Raw genomic sequence first — 24,657 nt, 5'->3', positions numbered from 1 at the left:
TTTCCTTTGAAAATAATTATTTCTTACATTTCATTTATTATGATTATTATTGTTATACTTTACAATGGAAAATTTTAAAACGTCAAAATTGAAACAAGTCATTTTGACAATCCTGAAATAATACTTGCAAACATTCTTGCTGAGAAAATTTCATAATGTTGGAATTTGGATCCTAAATGGAAAGAAAACAGATTTTGGAATTCACTGTGAAAAAACATTTCCATTCTTCAGAAAGCTGCAGTTACATCCTCTTTTAAATTGAAAATGCTTCAGGGTGAAGACTTTCTGTAGCTCTGAGTCTACCACAGTGGGAACCCTTGACATTATTCTATATATTATCAAGAATTTAGTATTAGGATAACATCTTATCTGGAGTTTTTAGAAATAGAAGTTGACGAACAACTTAGTGCTAGTTGAAAGGAAACGTCTCTGTTTCTTTTAGAAAAAAACACCTTTGTCTGTTCCCTGATATCAGCTGGCAGGGGATGTTAAACCATTTATTTATAAGTATCTTCCCAAAATTCTTCTTCATGTAGAAGTAATATTATACATCTTGTTTGGTTTTTTTTTTAACTAAAGGATGTTGGTTGCTTTGCCTCCAGCTGGCATTCAGCAGTACAAATCAATGCCAGGATTTTGTGGGAATGAATGAGGCATTCACTGTATACCACCTTAGACCCTAAAAGTGAACAATTTATCAGGCAGATATCTAAGGTCTGAGGGTAATACACAAGGGCAACATGATATCACATGTCTAGGCCCAGCTACTTACTTCTGTACTTACAGATTGTTTTATAGGAAGAGTTGCTAGGTATTGAGAAAACATGAGTTTGGAAGAATTTGTGCAGGGCACACAGGTAGGAAATTATTCTGAAGTTTGAGGAGGAAACGGATAAGAACAATGCATATTGAGTAATGGTTTTGAGAAGTTACCTCCAAGACTTATCAGTTACCTTGTCTAACCCATGGAACAAGTAAAACATTAGATATGAAAGCAACAAGCTACCGGTACCAGGTAGAACAGGACTGCCCTAACAGACTAATGGATATTAGATAGGCAAGGGGTCACTGTGCTGCTGTAGGGACCAAGTTTCAGATGGTAAGTACTGGCTAATTAGATGTGTTCATTATTTTTGGTTTGTATAACCCAGGTATTTTGTTTTAAATAATTCAGAGAGTGCTGCATTCAACAACCATGAAAAAGTATACAACAAGTACAGCTGTCATTGGTAAGAACCTCCATAAAGAAATATCAGGCAAAGGAATCTCTGCCCCCTGTGTCAGAATGGATTAAGGAGAACGTGTGCATCCCATTAGATAATGCTGCTTTCCTACACTGCGGTCATTCAGAGACAGCAATGTTGTGGGGCCATATTGAAGCTTGCATTCAATACAATTCCTTTTGTAAACACAATATACTCATTATTACTGTTTTATTGTGTTTTTAAAGGGTTTCTATTTCATTCACTTAAGCCTGAGTATTATAGAACCATGAATGTTTTATGAGATAACCTAGACAAAGTATATTTAAGAAAATGACAGAAGTATTTTCTAAAAGAAACAAGCAAAACATGTCCATTAAAGATCCTGTTAGCAGTTACCACCCAGGGAATCAGAGTAGCAGAGTTTGTGGTAATGATGATAATATTATCTCTCGGGCATGTTAAATTAGCAGTGTTCAGAATATTAATGCTAATACCTATATCCTGGCAAACTTCACAACTTGCAGGGAATCAGCAGTCTCAGTGGAACGTGACATTCACCTGCAGCTTTTCTGAACTGTGCTACAGCATTGCCATTCAAAGTGAAACAGCTGCCATCTTACAGACCAGAGGCTTGTGCTGCACTGGTGAGTGAGGTGCACCCTAGGAAGGGTGGTGCCAGGTCTCTGGGATGAAAAGCACTGTAGGAAAGTCACATGCTGTTGGGGGGGTGGGGAGGGAGAGGGCTGTGTGCTGTGTTCTTGGATGGAAGGGAGCATGGAATTGTGGATGTCACATTACCCCCCAATGCTTGTGGAGGGAGTCCTGCCCCTGGAGCATGCAGAACTAGCCATCTATGGAGACATGGATATTAGCTCAGATGGAGCATGGGTCTGATCTAGTCCTGGGGTTCCTGCACTCCTGTCGCAGACATTGTGACAAGACAGACAATTGTACTGCTACAGTCACCAGAAGGCACAGGAGTGGTCAGGCTGCCAGGGCATGTGTGAACAAGATCTTGTGTACTCAAGTAAGGATTACACAATAGACCACAACATATCTTTCCCTGGGCCCTTCCTCTCTGGTCCTGCCATCCTGGTGAATATTTGTGGTGGGGCACATCCTCCATCCATGAAGGGTGAGACTGGCCCCTTATGCAGAGGTCCAGAATGTTGCAAATGTACATGTACATCCTACTTGATCCTTCCAGGGGGGCACATGTGTCTCATGCTGATCACCTGCTTAGTAGTCTGCCTGATCTGAAATGCCCCCTTACAGAATATGAGAGGACTAAGTTGAAGCTGATACATGATCATTATGCACAGGAAGGAGGTCATTACAGCAGCCCACAGAGCAGGACTCATAGAAACCTCCTCCAAAAAGAAACCATGGGGTTGCACTGGGGTGGAGGAAAGTGACACAGATTGATCAGTACTGCTGGTAGGGAAAACAAGAGTTTACCAGATACAACATGCAATGCCCTGTGTTAGGACAGCATATCCATGAGTCCAGACACCAGCGGGGGAAGTAGGAGGGGAAATGCACAGCTGTGATCTCAGTATCTCAGCCCTGCTGTTGGGGAAGATGCGGTTGTCATTAGGTCCCTGTAAGTGGGGCAGCTGCAAAGGGCTAAGAGCCTCTCTCCAGGGCTTTCTCCCCTCACTTATATGGATTTCAGTGATAACAAAATCAAGAACTTCACATATTAAATATTAAAAGTGCCTTTTCAAAGAGCCTGATTTTACAGAGTTTCACTGCTTCAGACATGGTATTAGGTATCCTCACTCCCACTGATTTCACCAGGCATAGAGTACTCAAGAGCCCTTCAGTTTAAGGCCTATTGTTCTTCCCCCTGCCAACTCTCTATCACTCTTGCTCCCAAGTCAGGATCACCCCTTTCCTGAAACAAGACAGAAATGTATTCTTTTGTAGCCTGAGGTAACATCACTGTTGCTCTATAGAACTTGAAAGTCCAGCTGCTGTCACCTTCCTGGCTGAAGTTCATCCTCAGGCAATGAAACAGAAGGCAGAGAAGGGTGAGATTTTGAGACATGGTTGCTAGGTAAGATGTGTTGGGAGTAGGGAGAGGAGAATGGAGAGCAATGGAGAGCAGGACAAAGGGACTAAAGGAACAGAAAAAAACCCAACAACTAAAGCCACACATCAGAACACACATGCCCCATTAGCTTCTAACTTTCAAGGTTTAGGCAACCTCTGTTCTGCTCTGGTGTGCTCATTTAATAGGCACTTCAGTTGATGGTCTGTGTTTCTCTGTCTGATGGAAAGCACCTGAACCTGTAATATGACATTCTGGCCTACCAGAGGCCAGAACAGTGAAGAAACAAGCCTTTCCTGCTTAATGTTGTGCCTTCATAGGAGGATTCAACTAGAAAGAGCTGCTCTGAAGATACTTCTACTGGGGAGGTGGAAAGAGGAAGTGAGGCAGATGGTATAGCCAAGATGGAGAGCTGGCAGCCCTATAGGGATATACATGGCACTGTAGTCTGTTCCACTATAGCTGTGGCTTCCTCCAGCCCATTAAACCTTAAAGTTGCATGACTGCCCTAGAATCACCTGTCTACAGTAAGATTAAGGGATCCAGCCTCTGCAGCTCCCTGAATCCAGGACAGCTCACCAACCAAGACAGCTGATACACTATGAATAAAGCTCATCATAAGGAATAACACTGAAAACGAATACAAATGGCAGGACATCTATAAAGCCCATTACATCCCTGAACACGTTTTGCTAGGAGCATCTAAGCAAAGGGGACCCACCGTGGCAGTCCATCACAGGGCAGGAGGACACAGGAAAAATATACCATCAGGCCTCAGCAGAGCTTAGCATAGAATGAAAATGGTATGCAAGCAGCTTTCATTTCAGGGAGGATGAAGGGGGAGAGACAGGGTGAGGTGTGGCTTGGGAGGACGTCAGACTCACAATGTTAGAGGCACACTTTTTATGATCCTTTTTTCTTGATCATCATCATAAATGAACTAGAATGAATGAATAAAGGATTAAATAAATACTACAGTTTTGATTACATTGATCTCATTCAAATTATAATTAAATTAATAGGAATAACAACTCAAATGGAGAAGAAAGCTCCAGAGAATTCCTGCCTGAATGGCGTTCACAGATGGAAGGTTTGTGTCGCTGGTTTTATTGTTTGGGGATCATTCCCTTGATAGCTGACTCCCGGTTTACATATGTGGCCCAGTAGACCAAATTGAAAATGGCAAAGAGGACAGGAAAGACAATGCGGGACATCTTGTCCACCTTGCTGACACTGTTATAGGTCTTCTTGCTTTCAGGAGGCTTCTCCTCCATGCAGGGTACCTTGTGGGGCATGGTGGTGGCAGCAGCAGTGGCAGCAGCGCTCTTGGAGATTGTGGGCAGGCCGGGGTCCTTGGTGATGTTGAGGGCATATGTTGTGCCCACAATATTGTAAGTGTTGTTGGTCTTCTTCACCAGTGCCACTGGCTCCTTTTTCTAGGGAATGGAGAAGTGTACGTTAGGCAATGTTAAGCTGTAAGGAGAACCTTTGCTCTCCTAGTTAACACCTCTGTACACAGGAGGAAAGCAGGTCACCCAAAAATACTAAGTAGATAGCATTGTGGAAGGGAAAGATGGCCAGAATCCTAATCCTCTGTGAGTGATATTTACAAGGTGATACATCATTGAAGTACAACATATAATACTGTTCCTCATGAGGTCTTCATCATTGACGGTGGCTATTAGACATCACTACAATTTAAATAATAACTGAAGTCAATGGCCAGTTCTCAGTCCAGCTGCATTCCTTTAGCATCATTCCAGTGGCACAAACAAGCACATGCTTAGTTGGCAGCTGCCCAACACGGGGGAATCCTCAGCTGGGGAAGAGCCACCCTAGCTAGAGATATGCCAAGCAGGCCAAGGATAGGTGGAATTACTTTTCTCTCCAACTCAACTGACCTGAGACGTATTGCTGTAGCAAGTATGATGAAGAAGAATCAGTTTCACTCAATTAAGACTCCTGGAAAAGAGCTTGGCTACAAATCTAGCCATACTTCCTGGACTATGAAATGGCAAGGTAGGCCAGCAGTGCTGACTAGGGGCGACTATGTTTGAATGTGTCTGGTGAGACAAAAATAAACGACCTTGAGATCTTGATTTATGGCATGATGTTGATGCCTTCACAATATGATGGTGATAATATACGATGACACTGCACCATGGTGTCATGATGCAACATCACATACCATATAAGGGACTGGTGGACCAACTATGCTACATAACATTATGTCATGCAGTGGGCCTTTTAAAGAACCGTATAAGTTATATTCACAGGATGCAGGACAGACTTGGAACACTCGGGCTAGCCATGAATTTTCAAGAAGTTGGTAATTTCCTATCACTGAAGGAAGATTTAATTTCACTTCATGGATAGTGAGTGTTGATACTAGAAGATGCAAATCAAGGATGATAGGGCTAGACCAGATAAGAACAAGGAGCAATGGTCTCAAGTTACAGCAAGGGAAGTTTAGGTTAAATATTAGGAAGAAACTGTCTCACTAGGAGGGTAGTAAAACACTGGAACAGACTATCCAGAGAGGTTATGGAATATTCATCCTTGGAGGCTTTTAAGACCTAGCTAGACAAAGCCTTGGCTGGGATGATATGTTAGTTGGAGATGATCCTGCTTGGAGCAGGGTGTGACAGAACACCCTTAAGGGCTGGAGCAGGAAGCTGCCAGGTGGCTGATGAGAGTGGCCATTTTGGAAAAGCTCTATTATAAAAGCAGAGCAGTTTGTGTTCAGCAGCTGGGGAGTAACATTGCCTTGTGGGGTTCCTGTTCCAGGAATATTTCAGAGGTAAGGGTGAGGCTATGGGGAAGGAGGAGTCCTAATAGGTCCTAGACATGACCTAAAACTGCACCTTTCTGGGATAAGGAAGCCTTGTGGTTCTGCCTGTGGTGGGGCGGGGCCACTCAAATACCAGGACTGACAATCTCCCTGGTGTAAAGTTGGTTGGGGTGCCTAAACCCCTGCCCCCAGCATTAGGTGGGTTACAAGGAGAGATGGGTGGGAGGGGAAGGTAAGCTTATGAGAAGTGCCTGAGTTCCATGAGGTGTTGGACCCTGCACTGGGCCAGGCATGCTCAAGGAGGAGCACCTTGCCCAAGGGGTATAAGACTCCAGGTCCTGAGAGTTGCAGGGCAGAGTTGTGGTCCAGTTAAAGTTTGGGGAGGAGCAGCTGAGTCCTAAGGGGTGGAAGAGGCAGAGTTGCGGCCCGAGAGAGGGGCCAGGGGTAAAGTAGGCCCATAACTGAGCAGTCACTCAGGCCCATTTGGGTGAGGGTCATGGGACAGGCCCAAAAGTTTGTGCCAGGGCTGACCGAGGGGTGAAGAGAAAAGCCCGAGGATCTCCACAGATTAGGACAGAGTCAGCGTGGCCTAGACAGGCAATATGCAAGACACTGGGCGATAGCTGGTGCAGTGCAAGAGGCCCTGGTGAGAAAGGGAGGCATGTGTGTGTGTGCATCCAAAGCGGGCAGTATGGTAAAGACCAGTTGTCCAGTTTGGCCAGCCTTCAGCTAGAGAATCATCACACAGTGAGACATCAGTGAGCCATGGGACACGTGTAGGGATGGTAGGTGTGTGTACCAGTGACCGTCATCTAGGTGCACAAAGGACAGCCTCCCACCTATTTGACATCATAATCATCTATCAACAAGGCATGGCAGGGGAACAAGGTGGGCAGTTTGCCCAGAGACAGGGACAGGGCCATACTTATACCAGGCCTGGAAGGTACCTTTGTCACACAGGGGGTTGGACTTGATAACCTCCTGAGGTCCTTTCCAACTATGAGTCTATGAAGATTAAATATATGTACCCCTGCTATACAATACGTAGGGCTCATATGACAACCAACCTGCCATCAGTGAGCCAAATGGAAGGGGACTTTCTATACTATGTAATTAACTGTGGGTTGGTTATGCTGCAAGAATTGGTGATGCGGGGTGAGGGCCACTTACGCTTGATGATGGCAGACTCAGAAAGGTCTGTCAGGGATGGAAAAGGAGGGTGTGGTGGGATTTGGGCTACGAAGAGAGAATGTGAAGTAGCCTCCATTTTAGAGCTCAGGATAAGCATATTATGAAGTGAGCCCAGACCCATTAATGGTAATCTTGGCCTTATAGTCAATTTGATCCAATTCATAGCATGAAGAGTTTAGGGGGATGACTTCATTTCTATTCAGGCAGTAGACATTCTACAAATCATCTATACTTTACATGGTATGATCACTGCAAATGTCATATGGCACCTCCTAGGGGTCTGAAGTGTATACATGGCAGTGATTCAAGTTGGGATCCCAAAAATATAGCCACAAAGTGAGCAGTAGGTACAAGACAGGAGTGTGTACAAGGCTTGAAGGTATACAAGACTACATTTGTTTGATGGTATACAAGACCACACTGGTACAAAGCATCTCTTAGATATGCTAAGGATGAAATTAAGCCATTGGAGGCCCTGCTGAAAATTCTCTGGCTATGGTTGAACAGATCAAGCAACAGTCTGTGTGCAAGAACAAGAGTAGAGACAATGACTCACTGAATGGCTTAGGGTCAAGTCATTCTAATTGCTTCTGCCTCAGTTGCCCCTAGCATGAAAGTCTGCACAACCAGAAAGAATTTTAAACTGCATGGTTCATCAGTGCTGGAATAACAACCTGCAAAGTAAAACCCCAGCCAGGAATGCTGGCTGCCCGCTGCCCTTGTACCTATGGTACAGCCTGTAGATCTCTATTTGTGCCCAAACTCCAGCTAGGTGAACTGGTACCAGTTGGGATCTTTAGGTAATGCTGAAAACTATGAGATTGTTGGGGAGGAAAAGAAAAAAAATCAGAGGGACAAATTAATCAATTCATTCCCAATGTCCTTCATGGAGTTCAATGGAAATGCATCAGGGACAGATTTGATTTTCCCGTGGCACACATTTTATGTCTATATAATCATCTTTATGCTGATGCCATCAAAGCTGTAAACAGATGTATAAACATGGTGTCATCCATGTTTCCCCAAGTGACTGGTATTTAAAGTACTTAGTGACAAGGGCTGTCCCAGAGGTCCCTTGAAAATAGCACTTGGTATAGTGCTTGGCCTCTTTTTCAGTTCCAGAATTGCTTTTGGAAGTAACCAGCATTTTCCTCTGGGGAGGGGGGGAGGGTTGTTGTTTGTCCATATTAACCATCATAACTCAGACAGTATTTTCATTCCATTCACTTTGACTTTTCACCCAGCATAGCTCAAGGTCGGTCATCCAAGTCACATGGCATGGTTCTTAATGATACGATGACGACAGCTTTTTTGTTGTTGAAAGGATGAAGACCTATCAGTTTCACCAAACTTTCTGACATGACTTTTCAGACAAATATTAATTTGTTTTAAATTTGGTGAAACCTGAACAGATCTATGGATCCCTCCAGGACGATATGACAACCTTCAGAAAACCGGTATGGGTCAACAACAAATATTATGGACCCCTCAATCATAGTGTTCCTGATTTGGTGACTGTAGTCCCATGAATGTTTTTGTCTCTACAACTAGCTATTCCCTGCTTGCTTCTTCCACACATACCTTAACATGCCAACACCGCTCTCCTACCGAGGGAAGATGCTGCTGTTGTGATATTTGCCTCTCTCTCAGGAAGCCCCAATAGCTACACTTCATGAAGGTCATTTAGTAGAGGCTGAGGAAAATAAATACATTTCCCAACTGATGGGCAACCTGGAGAACACATCCTGTCAATTGCAATGATTGTAGCTGTTTTCCTGTAACCCCCCTGGAAAGACGGTGAGGCATGATCCACTTGCAAACTTCCTCTGTATGCAAAACTATGTAGGGCTTCCTACTTGTAGCAGCTGGGACATGGGGCATTTCCCTGTGTAGCAGTGGTGCTTAATGGAAGTGTCTACTCCTCAACATCAGAGGCAATTTTCATCCTTGGTCAATTACTGCAGAAAAATAAGAGGGCTCACAATGCATTTTCAGTGGGATGCTACATGCAACAATTGAGCATTAAACATTTTTCAGCAATCTTATTGCTATAACTGCAGACAATGACTGACTCCTGTAGTTACAAAAATTAAACAGCTAGTGGAAAAGAGTTTAAAGACGGATTAGGCTAATGATAAGGCCATGGGCATTGACACGGTTGTAAAGACTGCTATTATTTTTTATGGTTAACTGAACCTTTGATTAATGATTAATCAAATTTGACCAGAAGAGCCATACTTAGTGGTACATCCTTCAAAGAAGGTGAATGTTGTGAATATTTTTAAACTATCAAGAGGTTGATAAAGGTTTGGAAAATGTGTCACAGTTTCAATACGCTTGACCACTTAATTACATCCTATGGGTATGGTAATATGTTATAAGTAAGAACTAATGGAATTAAAGAGTGATCAGCTGCTGCTTGAAAAATTTAATTGAGAATCTCCTGTGGATTACATTATTGTTAATCAGCCATGCAGTTCACTAGAGATGAATGAACTGACCAGAACTAACATGACACTTCTCAAAGCAGATAGTCTCCATACAAGGATTTGAACAACAAATCTATCTATCCTGGTTTAAACCTGTAAAAAACAGGAGGCTATACTGGAAAAAATGAATGCTGGCATTTACTACGATAAAGGAGCTGTATCTGATGTCTGAGGGCCTGATTCAAAATCCACTAAAGCCAATGAGTCCTTTCAGTGGCCTTCAACAAACTTTGGATCAGACTTCCAAGCCCCAAGGAAGGCAGGTGCAGAAATGTTTATTCTCTACCAGCCATTCATTTTCAGCTGCTTGAGATTGTTCGGTATGTTTAGAGCCCCAAGGCTCCGCATACCTTTTAAAGAGTTCTGAGGCACAGATGCTCAAGAAATCATGTTCCCAAGGTGAAGGAATAAGTGGTTAGGTCTTAGGTTTACCGGGTTGTATTTTCCAGAGCAGATGACTCATACAAGATTTCTAGTTGAAATCAGATACAAACTAGCCTTCTGCCCCCTAGGATATGAATTTGGGAGGGATTCTGTTTGCAAGTGAAACAGAATGGAAAACTGGAAAAACAAAAGAGGAAAATAACACAGGTGTCTTAAATATGACAATGTGTGTTGGGCAAAGATGTGCTGTCATCCTCCACAAAGTGACACAAAACTGACTCTACATACTGCATTCCTGTCACGTGAAATATCATGAAAGCTGGCTTTCATCACATTGTGATCCTCAAATGAGATTAGTCTATACACATGCACAGCAAACGTGGGAGCCCCCCAGCCAGCCACAGTGCTGCTCTCCCGCTGCCTCTGGGCACGCTGCCTGCCACTCTCACCTGATACACCTTGCTGTTAAGTAATTATGATCTTAATTAGGCACACGGCTGCCCACTGAATGCCCTGTTCTCCTGGACCTATATATGCAGCTCCAGCCATCCCTGTACTGCATCCCAAGCCTCACAGGTGTTGCTCACAGCCATGCTAAGCTCCAGCCTGAGGCAAGACCCAACTCATCACAGCATTGAGTCTCTTCCACTCTGCCCTGCTAGACTCATGGTGTCTTCCACCCCTTCAGGCTCAGGCACTTCTCAAAGCTTACCTGGCCTGCACTACTCCCCTTCAGCATCTTGCACCCCAATGGGCTCAGGTGTCCCACATGGACATCGCTGGCCCCACTACTCCCTCTGTTGTTATCATGTAACCCACCAGGTGGTGGGGGCAGGGGTTTAGGTGCCCCAACCCAGCTTTCACTGGGATGGTCCGTGAACCTGGAATTTAAATGGCCCTGAATCACCACAGGCAGAACCACCAGGCCTCCCTATCCCAGCAGGGTGCAGTTTTAGGTCATGTCCAGGACCAGGAACCTCCAAGCCATCCCCATAAGCCCCTGCCTTTACCTCCTAATTGTTCTCAGCTCAGCAGTTCCTTCACATAATGCTGCTTCTACAGCATCTAGTAGCAAACTGCTGCCCCCAGCCCTGCTGGCCTGAGTCTTAAGATGGCCACTCCTCAAAACTGGGCTGTACCTGCCCAGTGCCAAGCCCAGTTCTTAAAGTGGCAGAGCACCATGAGTGCTTTGACACACTTTCCCCCTTAAAATGGTTCCTGGGGGGGGTGTTTTCCCTGTTGCTCAGCCAAAAAGCTCACCCAGAGCTTGCAACTTCCCTAAGTGGTGAGCACCCCAGTGGTGCTCCACCACAACATGCTAGTTGGCAACAGTATTATTGCTGAAACCAGAGCTATCTACATAATTCAGCCTTCTTCTATGAAGTCCCAAATTCAGGATTTATAAGTTCTATAACTGCTTCTGGTCCTGATATTCTGTGATCACTTACCTTCTCTGTGCTTCAATTTCCAATCTGCAAAAGGGAGATTTTGGTAATCACCTACTTTAAAGGGACTGAGGATTAGTTCACTAATATTTTTAAGCACTTTTGAATCGTCATTTGTGCTAGAAAAATGCAAAATATCTGTCATTTACTATTATTTATAGATAAGCTTGTCAAGTGGAATGTCAGTGGTTTGATTCCTCTACCTGAAACATTTCCAGGAGATATTCAGTCTTAGACTTTGTAGAGCACAATGGATGCAAGTTCATCAGCTATTTAGTGGAGCCAGAGATGGTTTAAGGAGTGGACTGCAGGAGACAGGGATTTCTGGAGCAGTGGTGGCTACTTCTGGGTTTTCAGTTACAGGGATCACACATGCTTTAGCCTCAGTCTTATACAGTATGTATATTTTCAAGTGTTGTATACACAGGCACCCAGAGCAAGTACTACCCAGGACTTGCAGCACAGAGCAATGCAGCCTTGCATTGATATTGACACCGAATGACCAGAGTTATTCCTGTCTACATACCCAAATAAAACAAAAGAGAGCCATAAGTAGCTCAGCATTTTGTCAGTATGATGAAGACCATGCTTAAGGCCATATGGCCTCAGATATGCTCATTCTTCAACTTGTCTTTCCTTTCTTTTTTTCCATGAATGGCTGTAAGGGAGCAGACATGTAAGGGTGGCCCCCAGCTCACTGTTGTTCAATGCAGAAAGCTTGTTTTTCTTCACTTACAATCTCCATTAGTGCTTGCATAGATTGTGGCTAAGTTCTAAACAAATTACAGGAAAGAGGCAAGGTATGGACAAAGAGGCAAGGAGTACTTGGATTCACTTCATGCCCAGAAGTTCAAAAGAACTTGCAGGGTGAGGGTGGAGGGCTGCCAGGAAGTCAAGCTTAGAGGGTTACATTTTAGGGGCTCAGCAGTTATGAGCTTTAGGTGACTTTAAGGTCAGTGAACACTATCAGCCGTGACATCCAATGAAGCTTTAAAGTTCAGTTAATTTCAGGGTTAAGTGGAGCCAGTAGACAGAAATACATATGAAGGGTGCAAGAAAATGGAGCCTTGGGGCAAAAAGAACAACTTGATAGACCTGAAGATGCTTATCAAGGTCTTTTTAACCCTTAGGAAGCAGAAAATAGAAATGTGTCCAATCCATCATCTGGAGTCTGCAAAGTATGAATTTCCAGAGATTTGTCCAGTTCATTGGTAGTGATCTGGGGGTTTTGTCTCAATGCATCTTTCTACTGGCAAGGAAAAAAAATAAATGTATCTAGCTTTTGCCAGAATTTACAGTCAATGGATGAGATAAGCAAATCCTGTGCTAGTCACCATCTTATTCACACAGAGCAAAGTTTGTGCTAATGTGATAAAGTGAGTAAGAACCAGGTCATCAGTTGAAAGATTTCATGTACTTGGGGGAAAGGTTCTTTGGTGATGTTTGCCTGGAGGAAATAGATGGGAGAATAAGGAAGTGAGCTTCTCCATCTGCCAAAGGGAATGGACAATGCTATGTTTCCACATGTGTGGATGTAGCTATCTTAGCTGTGTATTATTTTCCAGAAATTCAGGAGACTACTGTGCAAGCAAAAGGTAGAAGCAAGCATTGACTCTTGCTTATATGAACAACTGTGCCACTGAAAGAACAGACACGCTTCAGTTGGAAGCTTGAAGGAGAGCACCCCATTCTGAGGGAAGGGCATTGGTCTTTTGCCGAACAGTAACGGATAGATGTTATTCTCATAGGTTTGGTGGCTTTTCCAGATTTCAGCAGAAAAGGCATAACTGCAGGTGGTTTTTCTGGATTCAGGTGCAAAAATCACCTTGATGGTGGCCTGTATGATACCTAGGGTTGACAACCCCATTGCAGCTAGTTCCTTGGAATTCCAGTGTAGTCAGAGTTGATGCTAAGACAGCCTACATGTTCTCATTGTGAGTACTGTCTCAAACACTGCATATTCACACTCCAGCAGCAGGATCCCCAAATAGGCATCTTCAGAATCTAATGAAGAGGCTCCTCTTAGATGAAGGCCACATGTTCTCCAGTGCTAAGACTCTTCCAGTCAAGTCAGGTCTAGCTGCAAGCTTTTAAAGCTTGTCTCCAAAACTATTTTTTTCATAAACACCTCAGCTTCTTTCTTCTCTCTGATTGTTGCTGCCTTCAAAACTTTTACTAGAGATTTTTTTTCTTTTTCCAAAAAATACTAAGTCCCTGCTCTCAAACAAATTTCCTGTGCTGGTGATTCTCCTGCTTGCTCTTGGACTCTCGGTAGTAGTTCTACCGTAGGGATAGGGACAGCCTAGTTCAGAACACACCTGTGCTGTACCTAAAGAGAACTTCAAAATTCAGGGCTACCAATCTAGCCTCTCTCATCGGTACAGAAAGTCATGCACTATAGTAGTAGGGCACTTGTACACATGACAGGGGTTTAGTCCTTCAGGGTTGCATTCTATGGCCCCTAAATTGAAACAGTGAGTTTTTAATTGAAATGGTGGCTTTTATTTTTCCATCACTGTATATAGGTCATTGTCCCAGCAGCTGCAGATGCCTACTGAAGGCAGAAGTGGTGAGGGGCCCGATCATTTTAAAAAATTTTTGGTGGAGTCTCCTGCCTCTCCTGTGGCCAGAGGGCAAGCTGCTGGTAGGCTGTGTAGCCCCTGGGCTGTGGGGGACCCTGGCCTTTCTCTCTATGGTGGCAGAGTGCCTTGGGGCTGGCTGGGTGGACTGCTAGTGGACTGGGTGCTGCTCCACGTCAGAGGTGCCCGATCCAATTCTTCTCAAGCTTGCTTAGGCTTCTAGCACCCCACAAACTGTCTTTGCTACCTTCTCTGGGCAGCTCCTCATACTGCCCTAGGGGCATGCCAGCCCATTCCTGGGTGGCTTCAGGTATCCTGGTAGTCACAGGTGCCTGCTGAAGGCAGAAGTGGCAAGGTCCCCAATCCTTTTCTCAGCAGAACCTACCCACCTCTTCTGTGCCCAAGGGGCAAGCTGACAAATTAATGGCTGCAATGTTCCAAGTTGCAACTTTGCAAACTCAACTACATCAGCATGTGATTTAGTTTGTGATGATACAAATTCATTTAAAACCCCCAAAACTCATGTACATGTAAAGTGTGACACCATTAAGCCACACAGGAAAATTTTCATCATGTGTACATGGTAACATCATCACATGTACAAGTGCACCCAGTGACTACAAAACAGTCATTACTGTAGCAGAAATAGCAGAACTTCAGTCATAAAGACAACTGTCCAGAGATGAAGTCCCAGTTTGGAGTCATAGTTCTACTTGTTGCTCAAGTACTTTATAAATTGCCAATATGCATTCTTGGATCAGGTTTTAACAGCTTCTACCATCTTCCTCCTCAATTGTTTCAAGAAGAGCTAATTAAAGGCTGAAACTGACTCAGTGGACAACCCTTCATTTGCTCCAAGTACTCTGCCTGGAAACAGATCAGTGACATAAAAATGAAGACTACATTGGGCAATGTACCCCATTTCTAAGTCCCCCAACCCAGTTGCTTTCCTTGGATCTTTCTTAAAATGGATGCTGCAAGACCTGGGGACAAGTGAATATAAAGTGCCCATCAGAGAAATAGGAATCCAGTCAACTTTCTTAGTCTGCAATAAGACTAGACATGGATACACCTAGAAGGAATTTGGAGACTAATCTGACCCTCTTAGGTCTGCACATTTAAGATGCAAATTCACAGGAAGTGCTTCCTTTGTGACAGAGCGGACATTGCCAGATTCCCACTATATACCTGCAAGAACAAGTTTTCTTCATGGTGTCTCGGTGCCATTTGTGCATCTTTAGTTTTACTAGGGTTGGGGCACTAAAGACTTAAACTTCTTTTAAAGTTAACTGAGTTTTTTGAACCTCTGGCATTCCTTAGATGGAGCTTGTTTTGAAGTGGAGAGAAGTGAAGGACTTGACTGAATTGGTTTTTATTTTATCTAGGCTGTTTTGCCCGTCAATATATATAACCCAAGGGATTTAGGGCCTGACCAGACTCCAGCTGATATCAATTAGATTAGCCTATAATGTCTTGACCAGTGGTTCTCAACCTTTTTAGACTTGAGGCACCCCTCAATAAACTCAAGGAACCCAGGAGAGACTTGATGCCCCTCCTCCATAAAATATTAGCTCCTAGTTTTCACCCATTTTTTGACTACAGAAAAATAATAAATTCTACTGTTGCAAAGACCACAACAAGTCAGAATGTTTTTAACACAATAGATTCCTGTTTGAAATCCCTGGGTTTATCTAATCAATCATGTTTGCACATTAACAGTGCCGTGAACAATGTATCTCAAGGCACTCCAGGGTGCTGTTGTACCTTGGTTGAGAATCATTGCTCTAGAGGCCAAATTTTGCCCTGTTATGTACAAGTGAATTGGGGTGTCAGTTGGCTCTGCAGAACCATTCTTCATGGCCATCTCTGAGCACAGACCTAATCTATACCATTACAGAAGAACCTGAATAGATAGGGCAGAGACATGAGAAGCAGTAAGTTGTGATTAGTATAGCATGGATGATAACAGGCCCTGTTCTTTATGCTGTACCCACTCTGAGACTTTGACCGTGTGTTAAATGCTGTGGCTCTGTCACTATCAGGGAGATTCATTAAATACTGTCCTTCCAAATTGTGCTGTAACAATGCAAGATATTTGCACATAGTCCCTTAACAGTTCTGAGCAGCATATTAAAATGCAAATAAAAAGGTGCTTCATACCCAAGAACAAGGACAAAGCTGATTTTGAAATTGATTCAATAAATACAAACAAGAAAGCAGAATGCTACAGCAAGCGATTACTCTGAGCAGCTCAGTTTAGAACAGTGAAGGGTGCAAACCAAGGCTAGTAATGTTTGCCATGCAGGAAGCTGTCAGAAAAACTGATATGAAGCCAGAAGGGACAAAGTGGGTGGCACCAGGCACTAATTTTTTGCCAATTGCTACTTCCACTCGTTTTCCCTCAGCCTGCAAAACAACAGCCGATGACAGCTGAGGGTAACATGGAGTACACATTAGATCAAGTCCCCTTTGTCACACCTGTTCCATAGCTCGGAGAGAAAGCATAGAGCACTTGCTGCCATCTACAGCAAGGAAGCAAGGAGAGCAATGTTGGTGGACACTCTTTTTTAGTGAGGTCACAAGCCCACCAAGCTTCGGGCTTTGTGCTGTAATAGTAGGAAAGCAACTAGGGCCGTGTGAAGCTTCGGTCCCTGATTCGATCTGGCAGAGATTCAGCCCAATTTGGTGGCCAAATCTCTGAATCTGAATCAAATCAGGAGATCCTTTAATCTAGCCAAATCGAATTGGAACCCTCTGAATCGATTTGGAAAGATTCGATGATTTGAATATAGACAAAGCTTTAAATATTTTTTCTACATACCTCAAGGTACTAGGTGGATCATGAACGCTGAGATGCTGGGGTGGATGGAGCGTCCCACAGGAGTGCAGGGGCTTCCCAGCGTGCTCAGGAACAGACTCAGAAGTGGACCAGAAGCACTTCTGAGCCACTTCCAGGTCTGCTGGGGAGCGTGCAGTGGGTTCCCCCATGCCTCCCGGACTCAGTGACTGGTGCCTCCTGGGCCTGGGCGGGGGGGCACCTGGGGTCCCCCCATGGCTGATCGCCAAGCTGGGAGGGCACAGGAGGCCCCCCCCACGCACTCCCCAGTGGACCACTTCTGGGTTTGCCATCGAGCATGTGGGGGATCCCCCATGCTCCTGTGTGATGCTCCATTCACCCCACCATCATGAGCCGTGCCTGGTACCTCAAGGTATATACAAAAAGCATTTAAAGCTGTGTCTATGGCCGAATCGCTGATTCTCCAAATCAGTATCGAACCTACAGATTTGGATTTGGCTGAATTGAATTGGGGACAGTGATCTGAATCAACAAATTGAATCACTGTCCCTGATTCAGGCTGAATCCGAATTGAATATGGCCCATTTCACACACCCCTAAAAGCAATATGGATCAGCAAATTTAAGTTCTCACACAGCAGACAGTGAACAAAAGAAGTGACAGAGAAAACCACACAGCAAGACAGATAGACAGACACAACCACCAACAGACCAAGCTGGAGACAGGAGGCTATAGACATACATGCAGACAGACGTACACAGGGACAGATGGAGAATCCATCAGATCTTGAACACCATAGGGTTTCATTCCTCACATGCAATACAGAAAAAGTTGCACAAGCCCTTCCACCTCCCAGCCCCAAGAACCACTCCAGTCAAGACCTGGATTGATGACCCCAGTGAATACCATCCAGCCTACTGGAGTGTGGCGGGCTGTATGTTACCCACTTCTGGTCCCTATGCAGCTCTCTTGTGTGGTGGTTCTTTGTCCTATCCCTCACTGGCTCTCTGGCCTTGCCTGCTAGGCTCACCTTCATCTCCTGGGCCTCCAGTACCTTTTTGCCATCCCAGGCCCAGCTGCGTTTGGTGAAGTAGTTGACTGTAGCAAATTCGATCAGCGCAGAAAACACAAAGGCGTAACAGACGGCTATGAACCAGTCCATGGCCGTCGCATACGCCACTTTTGGTAAGGAGTTTCTGGCGCTGATGCTGAGGGTGGTCATGGTGAGGACTGTGGTAACACCTGTGGAAACAAAATGGGACAAGAGAGTGCGGTCAGATCACATGGATATGTTGGTGTGACTGACTTGGGCCTTCATCTCTCACCAGAGTACAGCTAGCAAACATTCCTCAGTCCCTGACATAGCAGTCATCAATAAATGTTTTTAAAGCTGAATATTTCTGCCATTTGGGTCTCAAGCCATGAATTCCTGCTACTATTACGACTGCCAAGCTTGGTTCCCCACATTCATTGTGCCCTGTAAGTGGATTAGAAAGGGATGCTCTTCACTTGCATCAAGTTTGCCCCAACTTCCAACAGAGGAAGGTTGGCCTGGTGAGAGAAAACATCTATTGCCAGCATCAGCTGTGCAATCAGCTTGTTAGGAAGACTTGAAACACATCTCCACCTGCCATTGGCAACAGAGTACCAATGCAAAGAACTGTACCATATGCTAATAAGCTGCATAGGAGAAACTGACTATGCAGAAAGAGAACCTGATGCCAGGACTGAAAGTAGCTCAATTAATTAAGAATATTGGTAAAAGCTAATTACTGATAGTTGTATTTATGGTTGGCGTAGGAAAGTAAGAATTGCATTCGTGTAGGCAAGTGATGACTCTGGTCCACTCTTATCTTGCAATTTAAGATAACAAAGAAAATCAAATCTCCTGTTTCACAGCTCATGTTTACAGATGTGAAAATCAGGGAGGAATTTCAGTCTCCATGCTTCATGAAGCTGTGCAGATAGCTGCTTTCTGGAGAAGGTTTTTCTTTTTTCTCTAGTTCACTGGTTTCAACTGGAGGTAGCACATCAGCAAATGGACCATGTCTTCTTGTGAAAAATCTACTGAGTCTATGAAATGTTAGTATCTTACTTGGTTCTTGGTAAAGTGCTTGCAGGTTCTCACAAAAATGAGAGAATCCCATTCAGTCTGAACTGTGAGGCATTCTGGAGCATACAGAGAGCATGGAACCAGCTTGAAAGGGTCCATGTGGTTCTGATTAAGAAGTTCAGTTGTAAATTTTCAAGCTTCTTGCATGTGTACATGTTACAACATCAGTAAATTATTTTAAATAAATGCTGTCCCAGTACATTTATGAAGGTATACAAATGACTTGGGAATCATTGGTATGTCTACACCCTAACCCTACATCCTCATAGTGGGTCACTCTTGAGTATGTTCTCAAACCACTTGCTCCCTTCATGTGCCAAACTTGGAAATGCATTGGGAAAGCCACCCTGGGAACACCCCAGGAGCCAGACTTGAGCTTTCAGTTGCAGGTATGCTAAGAGCAAACGTGAAGGATGACCCTTAGAATGGTTTCATTGCTTCCTTTCCAGGACTTATATTTGTAAGCAGAAGTAGGTGGGCTACAAATGCTCAAGGGTAGCCCTCTTTGGACACACTGGGGATATGAAGACATAACCATTGTGCCCTATCCAAGTCCCTTTCTCATCTGTAGGATACAAGTGTGTATATAAGAAATGTGCTTGTGTAAGAAGGGACTTGCTGGGTCAGAAGTGAAAAAGCATTGCCTTGGAGAAAAGAAGTGGCCCCCAAATGAAATACATGGTGGATCAGGAGAAGGTTAGTTTATAATGATGCTAACATATTTGGAACTCTCATTCTGAAGGAGCCTGTATGTAGAATGGTCATTCACCCACTATTGAAATGTAATCATTAGAAACGGACAAATAACAGATATTGGAGTTGGGGGTCAACTCTGGAAAATTACAAAAAGGGGAGGTTTGTAGCAATTTGAAAACATTTTTTTCTTTTTTGAAATTGTCAGCAAATACATTTTTAGATAAACTAAACTATTTCAAAACCATTTTGCTTGACACAGGTGAAATGTTTAGTTTCAATTCTAACAACAACAACAAAAACAACAACTTCAAAATGAAGAATTATTTAGAATCTAATAATTGAAATGATTCAGTTAAAAATATTGAAACAAAGCTGTTAATTTGTTCTGCAATGCTTTTCATTATTGTTAAATGAACAATTTGATGAGGCTGGCACAAGTTCAAAAAATGTTTTGTTGTCATCACTGCTGCATTTTTCTCTAATAAAAGTTTTGGTAAAATAATGTCACCCAGCTCAGGAATCACCACTCTTTCATATAGGGAAGTAGGAAAGTTAAATGCTCCACATCTGGCAGGAACTGTGGAAGAAATTTAGGGATGCAGCATGTCATTACCTTTGTTGGGATTTATCAAAACAGCTAGGCTAAGACTTCTCATATGGAAAAGACTCCATAGCCACAAGGCAAGGTATCTGACTCAAAACCATCAGCATATGATATAGTATCAAAAAAGTGGTATTTTTCTCCCTTTCGTTTGATGCATCTAGTCCAGTATTTCCCTCTTTTGTAATATCTTCAGGACATCATTATTGCCAAGGAATGTACTAATGCCTGGTGACAGCAGCTCCATGTTTTGTAATGAAAGGATAATGAGTATTCAGAAAACATTGTTCTGCAGTGATCCACAGATGAGTGGATCTGCAGTGATCCACATTGTTCTGCAGTGATCCACACCCAAACATGAATAGCTGCCTGTTGTAGACACCAGGTTTAGAACCCAACCCCAGGCTCAGAGAATGCCTGCTACTCCTTAGTGAGCTTACAAGGTGACCTGCAAAGTTTTGTTTCATGCATAAAAGGAACCTATTTTATAATTTAACAGTTAATAAGCTAGCATGAGGACTGATTTCAACTTTACACGTAATTTAATGTGTATCAGCTCCCTGTCAACCTGACTCAGCCACAACCTGCAGAGAAACCTCAGAAGGTGATGAGCGTCCATAGTCCATTCAGTTTTGATCTGTTTGCTTATGCTGCACAAATGTGTGCAGCTCTGATGGGAACAAGGACATCTGCCCATGGGCATTTGACCTAACATGACACATTTCATTTTGCAGGGGCCAGTAAACAATCTTTAGATGCCAATGATCTCTGGTGAGCACCAGGCTTGATAGCAACAACCTGAAGGTAGAGGTGCACCAATACATCAGTTTGATATTGGATCGGTACCGATATAAAGAAAATTGTCTATATTGGATATCGGCTCAATGAGGCTGATAATTTGGCCAATAAATGCCTGTGCTGAGTGCAGCCACAGTGCAGCATGGAGCAGAGCCGGCAGTGTGCAGAGCTGCCTCCAGCTGGTAAGTTGGAAGGGGAGGCAGGAGGTATTGAGCTAAAGTTAATTTGTCTTTATATACTCTTAACAGTGCCTTTATAATAACCTTTATTGCTTTGTTACTTATTATTTTATAACCAATATCCATTTTAGTTTCCTCAAATAACTGTGTAACTTAGCCTTAGGTGAGACTCTATTTTGATTTTTACATTGCTTAGCATATGTGTAAATTATTTTGTTTTGTGATTTTGTAGGTTAAATATAGCATGAGAGAAGTAGTGTGTATGCAGGGCCTGTGGTATGTCTGGGATGTTTGAAAAGAGGCAATGAAAGAATAAATAGTATGTATGGAAATGCATATGCTGAGACGAAATGAGAGAGGTGTGTGAACAACACTTTAAAGCAGGCTAAATGCTTCTGCACCGCTTTAATGGTGTCAGTGTTTGCATGCCTCGGCAATGTATTGCTCATTAATTCCAGCTGCTGTAGGAAATTCGGTGGCGTAATGCACCTTAAATGACTTGGGACGCAGCAAACTAAAACTCCTTTGAGGCGTCTCCTTCATGACTGGAGCTTCATGAATGGGCCACACAAACAGGTGCACTTCTGGGCCCAGCATGCAAGTTAGCACAGGAGTTTGCGCAAGAGGGTGAGCAGGAAGGCCTGAGGCCCCAGTGCACCCTAGGGAAGGCAGTCCCAGCTGCAGCCGACCTACCAGCAGCATCATGTGGATAGGCATGTGCTGCACCCCGAGGGTCCCCTCGGAGTCTGCGGCCTCCCCCTCTGGCACCTCAGAGGCCTCCGCCCAGATGGGGCCCATGGTTCCAGGCTCCACGCAGACGGAGCCCCTGGCTCTTGGCTGTGGGGGCTGCCTGACGCTTTTTCAGGCTCTGGCGGCCAGGAGCATGGCCACCTCCCCTTGTGGGGTCTGCTCCCTTTTGGGGTCTCTGGCATGCCAGCTGGAGGCACTCCAGGCCGCAGTCCAGAGACTGCATGCCATCAGGGATGGTGAGCAGGAGATAGACTGAAGTGGTGTTTTTTGAAACCCACCACTTCAATTTAGGGCCCCTATTTCATCTACACATGCCCTTAGTCTTGCACCTTAGACCAGAAGGATAAAAATAGCCTTCTGTGCTTTAACAGCCAAAGGTTACAACAATGTCCAAGATCAGCAGTTAAAACTTACAAAATACAAGATCATGTTTTATTCCAATAGCTGAAGAAATTGCTGACAACAGATGGAAGAAATTGCAGACCACAAAGCCTGAAGTCTGTCAATCATTATATTGCAACAAAAGAGGAGCCATACGTCTTGCTTTGTCACATCCCCTCGATGACAATATTATCCTCTTCTGTTGCAATATTATGATTGACAGACTCTAGTCTGAGGTCATAGACTTGTATGGGGAACAATCATTATAAAGATGGACAAAAACAAAGAGGCTTTGGGTCTGTCCTGCACAAAAAAAGAAGCAACATCAGTACGCATTCGACAAGACCTGGCTTCATTCTTGTAGTTAACTTGGCTGGTCACCAAGCTAACCCAAGCATATTAAGGTCTGGTAATATCTTAATATTTGCAGGATTGTCTGTCTGTTTTTGTATGTATGTGAATAAGTGGGTTTGTATGTGTGACTGTATAAAAAAGGAATGTATGACTGTGTGGGGCTTTTCTCTGCAGGGGCTTGGCTTGGAATGGGTTCCAGAGGGGCTGCAGACACCCCAAATATTGCTGTAGCTATGCTCCCAGCCTTGTATTGCCACCTGCCACCCAGCACAGCCCAGACTGAACACCCCTCCTCCACCCAAGTGCCAGGAAAAGCCATGGCTGCGCCAGGCAGCAGGCAGCAGCGCAGGGCTGGGAGCAGAGCAAAATTTGGGGTGGCTGCAGCCCCTCCCAGCACCACCAGAGCCCACTCCAAGCCAAACAAACGCCTGCCAGGAAAAAGCCTGTGCAGCACCAGCTGCAGCCTGCAGCTACAGCCTGCTATGCATCGCACAGGTCTGGGGGTACCCACCCCACCCTCCCAGGGTGCAAGCGACGGTGGGAGCCACCTCCACCCCACGAGCTGGGCCCCTGTCCTGTGCCCCTCTCCTGCCCCAGCTGGGCAGTGTCTGCCCCTGCACCTACACCTGCCCCCTCCCTCACCATAAAGAATGTTCATCTGCACCCCTGTGCCACTTCCCACCCCCTCCCTTTCCACCATAATGGACTTACCAGCTGATGGCTGCTGTATCAGATATCGGATCAGTACTGGCCGATATGTCTCCTTAAATATAGGCTATTGGTATCGACCCCCAAGATCTCTATCGGTGCACCCCTACCTGAAAGTGAAAAACTCTGTATCCCATTATCCCTTGCAAGAGACACCAGTTGCTCAGGCAAGCAGTAAAGGAAAGTCAAACAGATATTCTTCCTTCCCATTTCTCTTGTAGTCTACTCCGTTCTTCCTTCAGTAGTTATTGCAGGGCTGGGCAATTATTTTGGCTGGAGGGCTGCTTAATGAGTTGTGGTGAGCTATGGCCCACAAGGGCCACAAGGGTAGCTCTGCCCCTTAACAGGTGCCTCACCCCCTGGTAGCCATCTTGGGACTGAAAGTCCTGCCCCTAATCCCTGACCTTTTTTACCAGAAATCCCTGCCCTTCCCCCCAGTAGTACTCCTTTGGAGGGGAGTTGCCATCTTGGAAATGGAAAAAAACCAAGTCATATACCAAGTCAATCATATAACATATTTTAATTTTATTTCAAAAAATATTTTTGGACTGATTTATATGTGTTTGCATGGTGTAAATAGAGGTGATTGCATAATAGCTCAAAAATAAAGTCTCACTCTTATATTGTGCATGGGGTATGGTTGGGGGATATGTATGGTGGGGCATGGGACGTGTATGTTTGTGTGTGTGTGTGAGGTTAGTGAAGGGGTGTGGCTGTGTGTGGGAGGGTTGTGGGAAGGAGTGGGCAGGGTGTGCGTGTGTTTGAGTTTTATGGGTACGAGGGGGGGTGGGGGGCTGTCGGGGCTCCCCCACTTGCCCCCCTATGGTGCACAGCCCCCACTAACATTTTTTTCTTTTTTGAAAAATGGATGGAGTCTGTGGCAGCAGAAGCAGGCAGCAGGCCCTGAGGGTGCTTGTGGCTTACACTCAGCAGTCACTGGGTGGTGTGTGGCTCCAGCTAGTTCTGGGAGTTGCACATGGTGACAAGGCAGGGCCAGCCCACCTCTATCATGCGGCGTTCACATGTAGCTCCTGGGACTCACACAGCACTGTGGGGAAGCCCCACAAGATGGACCTGGCAGCAGCTTGGCCCTGCTCCCTGCCGCCACATGCAGTTCATGGGACTCTACCTGGAAGCAGTCCC

The 24,657-nt window shown here is 44.5% G+C and overlaps 1 protein-coding gene across 4 annotated transcripts in view; it reads right to left on the bottom strand.

Annotated features, from left to right (window-relative positions):
- The window catches only part of GABRA3 (gamma-aminobutyric acid type A receptor alpha3 subunit), a 179,478-nt gene that overhangs the window by 23,826 nt on the left and 130,995 nt on the right, over positions 1–24,657 (bottom strand). For 2 of the 4 annotated variants that reach the window (XM_019540283.1, XM_019540284.1), the window contains 2 exons: positions 17,965–18,176; positions 1,419–4,694 (listed from right to left, as the gene is read on the bottom strand). In XM_019540283.1, the coding sequence (XP_019395828.1) occupies positions 4,365–4,694; positions 17,965–18,176 (542 nt within the window). In that variant the 3' untranslated portion in view covers positions 1,419–4,364. Of the gene's footprint in view, positions 1–1,418; positions 4,695–17,964; positions 18,177–24,657 lie in introns of those variants that run through there. The other 2 variants (XM_019540285.1, XM_019540286.1) reach the window with 1 other exon arrangement.

Source organism: Crocodylus porosus, unplaced genomic scaffold (assembly GCF_001723895.1).
Source record: "Crocodylus porosus isolate Cpor-Errol unplaced genomic scaffold, CroPor_comp1, whole genome shotgun sequence".
NCBI lineage: Eukaryota > Metazoa > Chordata > Crocodylia > Crocodylidae > Crocodylus > Crocodylus porosus.
The sequence above is the reverse complement of the archived record's forward strand: the minus strand, read 5'-3'. Positions and strand labels throughout refer to the sequence as shown.